The sequence below is a fragment of the Neophocaena asiaeorientalis genome, unplaced genomic scaffold, assembly GCF_003031525.2.
Source record: "Neophocaena asiaeorientalis asiaeorientalis breed wild unplaced genomic scaffold, Neophocaena_asiaeorientalis_V1.1 scaffold206, whole genome shotgun sequence".
In the NCBI taxonomy this organism is placed as follows: Eukaryota; Metazoa; Chordata; class Mammalia; order Artiodactyla; family Phocoenidae; genus Neophocaena; species Neophocaena asiaeorientalis.
In genome coordinates, this window is record NW_020174578.1 from 1,596,913 (window position 1) to 1,602,223 (window position 5,311).

General features: G+C 58.4%; 1 protein-coding gene across 2 annotated transcripts in view; it reads left to right on the forward strand.

Annotated features, from left to right (window-relative positions):
• Positions 1-5,305, forward strand: part of EPHA1 (EPH receptor A1) — a 15,047-nt gene extending 9,742 nt beyond the window's left edge. For both annotated transcript variants that reach the window (XM_024758092.1, XM_024758094.1), the window contains exons 10-18: positions 115-182; positions 1,008-1,133; positions 1,998-2,183; positions 2,344-2,405; positions 2,525-2,731; positions 2,905-3,054; positions 3,316-3,509; positions 4,862-5,017; positions 5,101-5,305. In XM_024758092.1, the coding sequence (XP_024613860.1) occupies positions 115-182; positions 1,008-1,133; positions 1,998-2,183; positions 2,344-2,405; positions 2,525-2,731; positions 2,905-3,054; positions 3,316-3,509; positions 4,862-5,017; positions 5,101-5,179 (1,228 nt within the window). In that variant the 3' untranslated portion in view covers positions 5,180-5,305. The remainder of the gene's footprint in view (positions 1-114; positions 183-1,007; positions 1,134-1,997; positions 2,184-2,343; positions 2,406-2,524; positions 2,732-2,904; positions 3,055-3,315; positions 3,510-4,861; positions 5,018-5,100) is intronic.
• Positions 5,306-5,311: the final 6 nt, after the last annotated feature.

Here is a 5,311-nt window from a genome sequence, read left to right on the forward strand (position 1 = left end):
CCCCGCACCACCCGCTCCCCACCCCCTGCCGTTTCTGGGGAAATCAGCTGCAGCACGTTTGGGCCCCGGAGGTGGTCCTGGGCCCCTGAAGAACCTGGTCCCCAACCCTCACAGGAAAGCTCAGCGGCGACGGCACCAGAGGCGGCAGAGGCAGCGTGATTGTGTCGCTGATGGGGACAGAGGTGAGCCAGGAGCACCTGTGTGTGCACACATGTGTGTGTTGGGAGGCGCCACTGGGACGGGACCAAGGGACCCACATTTGCTAGGACAACTCTGGGGGCACAGGTGGGCTCTCTCGTCCCCAGGGCTCTTGTGTTTTGCTACTTAATTAACTTTGGTTAATTAACTTCGTACTGACAGTCCCCCGGAGGCTCTGTGCAATCGCCCGTTAGCTGTCGGTGCCACTGCACCGGCACCCGGGCTCCGGGCAAGCCTTCCTCATCCTCCCTGGCTGGGTCTGTGGGCTGAGGCTGGCTGGGAGGGTGACTGCCCGCAGGCTCCCTGAAGCCCTCCCAGGCATGTGGGCTTCCTGCTGGTCACCTCATTAGGTACCCCACAAAAGGGGGAGTCTAGGGGCCGTCCAAGTAACAGAGCGGGAGCGAGGCTTGTCTGGGAATGTGAACGAGCTGTGAGTGACTGGAGGGAGTGACCGGAGGAGTACGGTGAGCAGCGGGGGGTGGGGGGGAGGCGAGGAATTAGGGTCAATGAGCCATGGGACGATTGGGCAACTTGAGGCCGTGAACACGGCTTTCGGGTCTGTGTTCCGGGCCCCAGCTCTGGGCCCTGGATGGTGAGGACACACGAGCTTTGCATGTAGATAGCAGGAGGAATGGCTGCGCTATGCAGACGTCGTTGCTGAGGATAGAGACTGTCTTTCACTTCAGCCAGGACAGGACTCCTCGGGGAACAGAAGAATGAGCACCGGGGTCTGCCGGCCCCTCCCTCCCCCTCCCCCCAGTACTCCTGAGCCCTGGAGTTGGGCTGAGCCCTCTCTGTTCTCCCCGCAGAGGACAAGCTGTGGCTGAAGCCTTACGTGGACCTCCAGGCATATGAGGACCCTGCCCAGGGAGCCCTGGACTTCACCCAGGAGCTCAACCCGGCCTGGCTGGTTGTGGACACCGTCATAGGGGAAGGTGAGCCCTGTGGTCCCCTCTGCCTGTGGGGCAGCACACAGCGGCCAGCAGGCCCCTTCCTTCCGGCCCTTCCCAGTGGAGCCCAGCCGGCCTCTCCTCTGGCCCAAGAGCTCCCAGATGAGTTTCCTCCCTGCTCTACCCCATGTCCTGCAACCGCTGTGTTCATGTTTTAACCCCCTTATCAGGTGTCCTGGAGCAGCTCCCGCCTCCTGCACCATCTGCTTCTGTGGTTATGGAATTTCTGATAAAAAGCGTTAAACACATCATCTTTGTCAGGAGGGGGGTCGCTGTGCCCAGGCTCAGGCTGTTCTCAGATGGTTCCCGAACATGGGAGGGATTCAGAGCCTCCCTAGCCGCGCATTCCACCCCACCAGGGGCCCGGTGTCCTTGGGCTGCCCTGATCCCTTGGGTCACCAGGGAAAATGGATCTGAACAGAGAACAAAGCTCAGCAGTGTCTTTGCTGATTGTGTGGCCAAGTGACCGGAGGAGCTTGCGGAAGAGAGGCGGCAGTGGTCAGCCTCCCCGGTCACTTGTGTACTGGCCCTGACCAGCCTGCCCTTCGTGAACAGAACCCAGCCCCACTGCATGACCCCCACTCACCCAGCACCTCCTGAGTATCAGAGCTCTGCTAACTGGGGAGACAGTGCCGAACAGTTTGCAAAGCTGCACTCCTGTTCCAGACTCCCGGCCCCTGGCCCTGGGAAGTACAGCCAAGCCCTTGTCTCAGGGAGGAAGGTACACCATGTTTCTGATCCTCTGGTCCAGAGAAGAAAAGGGAACTGGAGGACTGGAGATATCGCTGCCTGTCCCCCTGGGGAGCCTGACAATGCACCTGGCCATGACCCTGTTTTCTTTCCACCCAGGAGAGTTTGGGGAAGTATATCGAGGGTCCCTGAGAATCCCCAGCCAGGGTGCCAAGACTGTGGCCATTAAGACCTTGAAAGACACATCTCCCGATGGCCAGTGGTGGATCTTCCTTCGAGAGGCAACTATCATGGGCCAGTTCAACCACCCGCACGTTCTGCACCTGGAAGGCGTTGTCACAAAGAGTACGACGAGGGGTGGTGTCCAAGAGCGTGCGGGGAGGGAGTGGTAGAGGAGGGGTGAGGCTACCGGAAGTGGAGGGAGATGTGCTGTCAGAGGCAGGAAGTGTGGTTCTGGGTGGAGACGGGGTGGAGGCTGCCGTGTGATGTGTGCTTTGTGTCTCAGGAAAGCCCATCATGATCATCACGGAGTTTATGCAGAACGGAGCCCTGGATGCCTTCCTGAGGGTAAGGAGGGCGGAGGACCAGCTTGGAAGGGGGATGAGCCACGGAGCCCTGGGCATTGGCTCTGGGTCCAGGAAGAGGAGACCCAGCCCATCCCCTAACTTGCCCACTCCCTGCTGCAGGAACGGGAGGACCAGCTGGTCCCTGGGCAGCTGGTGGCCATGCTGCAGGGCATAGCATCTGGCATGAACTACCTCAGTGACCACAGTTATGTCCACCGGGACCTGGCCGCCAGGAACATCTTGGTGAGTCAGAACCTGTGCTGCAAGGTGTCTGACTTTGGCCTGACCCGCCTCCTGGACAACTTTGATGGCACCTATGAAACCCAGGTTAGAGACTTGTACTTATCCCATACACACTCAGACACACACACACACTTACATGCCGTGCATACAGGCAGTATGTACACAGTACACGATGCACGCTCATGTGGACACAGTAACTTCCCATGCACTTCTGTGCCCTGAAACACATCAGCCTTCTGCCCCACGTGCCCTATTAGGGAGGAAAGATCCCCATCCGTTGGACAGCCCCCGAAGCCATTGCCCACCGGATCTTCACCACGGCCAGCGACGTGTGGAGCTTTGGGATCGTGATGTGGGAGGTGCTCAGCTTTGGGGACAAGCCCTATGGGGAGATGAGCAATCAGGAGGTGAGCCCAGGTGTTTCTCACACATCTCATCCCCTCCCCAAATCCTCCACGGCCCTTTCCTGCCAATGGCCTCATTTCTTCTTTCTGACCCACAGTTTGTCTGCATTCCTATCCACTCTCGTCCCCTTCACCTCATGCCTTGTTGTCTTGACTATGGCCATCCTGGTCAGGGGGTCTAGAGGCTCCACTACAACGATCTCGTGTGAACAGAGCTTCCTCGTGGCCTGCCGGGTTAGCTTCTTACCCTCTTCCTCGCTGCAGGTAATGAAGAGCATTGAGGATGGGTACCGGCTGCCCCCGCCCGTGGACTGCCCTGCCCGCCTCTATGAACTCATGAAGAACTGCTGGGCCCATGACTGTGCCCGTCGGCCCCCCTTCCACCAGCTGAAGGCACAGCTGGAGCATCTGCATGCCAACCCCCACTCCCTGCGAACCATTGCCAACTTTGATCCCAGGTAACCACCCTGGGGAGGGCAGATCTAGGAGAACGGAAATGGACATTTGGCCACAACCACCAAGCGCTGGGCCTGTGGAGCTCCCAACAGAGTCCGGCATAGGAGGCAAAAATCTGCACCTTTGGGACGACAGCGCTCTGATGGAGGAGATGCGGTGTCTCGCCCTCGATAGCTCTGGTTGGATGGAAGATGGGAGGCAAACACGCTAAGATGCAAAGTACATATAAGCAGCTGCCAACCTGATACCCGCTCCACTGAGCTTGGTCACTTAGAATGGGGTAGGGAAGACAGAGAAACCAACAAGAGGCAGACGGGGGATGCGTGTTGTGACTGAGAGGGGCAACCTTGTGGGATCTGGGAAGGCGCCCGGATCCTGTAGCCAGCAAGGGTTGGGGAACTGAGGGCATGCCAATTGCAAATAGCGCAGGGTGCAGAGAAGTTTGGACTTTATCCTGAGCCTAGAGAACTACTGACCAATTTTTTAAAACTGTCCGTCCATGGGAGGGACATGATCGTTACGTTTTACCAAAAACACTGCCAGAATATGGAGAATCAACTGTTTGCCGGGGGGGCGGGTAAGATGGGAGAGACGGGCAAGGCTTCAAATGCTTTATCGGGTAAAGCAGCCCTGGTGTGCTGGCCTCTGTATCAAACCACCATATATAAACTTGTTTCTGGGAGAAAATGTGCTCCGAGTTCCAACTTTTGGAACTGTCTTTTGGAGCACAGCTCCCTTATACACTGGAGACCGCATGTGCTAATCTTTCTGGAATGCTGGATATTTTCCCCCAGCAGATTTACTTTACTAATGGTTTCTGGCTCTGGCTGGCTTTAGGACAGGAACACTCATTGTATTGTGGGTGTCAGAGTGCAAGAATAACAGCCAGGGTTGGAGGTGGCGAGCAGGGGCCTGCTCCCAGAACTCGGGGGGCCACCCTGAAAAAAGCCGAGACCACACTGGCCTTCCAGGGCCTCTGCTCACCTCATGTCCCTGCTTCCGCTCAGCTGGGACAGTTGATACTTCATGTCTTTACTGGCCCCCATCGGTTGCCCAAAGCTGGCCACTGCAGTGCATGTGGGCTGGTGGTACCTTCCGTTTGGACCTGCAAGGCTGCCGCTTGCCCCAGGTCTGTCAGCGCAGCGGGACTGTCAGCCTGCCCGTTGCTGTTGCCAGGAAACCGGCCAGGAAGTGGGTTCACTGACAATGGCCGGGCTAATCCACAAAGTCTAGATAATCTCTGCGCTCAGACAGCCAACTTGAATGCTGCCTGCAGATGCAGAGAGGCAGAGCGCCGGTTTCAGGGAAGCCCTGCATCCCCCTGCATGGGACTGAGGCAGCCCATGTCCCACAGGGTGACCCTTCGCTTGCCCAGCTTGAGTGGCTCAGATGGGATCCCCTACCGGAGCGTGGCTGAATGGCTGGAGTCCATCCGAATGAAACGCTACATCCTACACTTCCACTCCGCCGGGCTGGACACCATGGAGTGTGTGCTGGATCTGACGGCCGAGTGAGGACCCTGGGGGCCCGGGCGGGGGACGCCTGCTGGGGTTTGAGGCCCAAGACTCACCGATTCCCTCTCCTTGCCCACAGGGACCTGGCGCAGATGGGGATCACCCAGCCGGCACACCAGAAGCGCATTCTCTGCAGTATTCAGGGGTTCAAGGACTGAGCCTTCCCCTCACCCACCCTGTCCTCAGGGAGCACGGATGGGACCACGGTCCCTCGACCTGTAGGACTTTGGTGCTGCTGCTGTCCACCCTTCCCTGAGGAACTGCCTCTGGAGCCAGGAAGCCCATTGTTT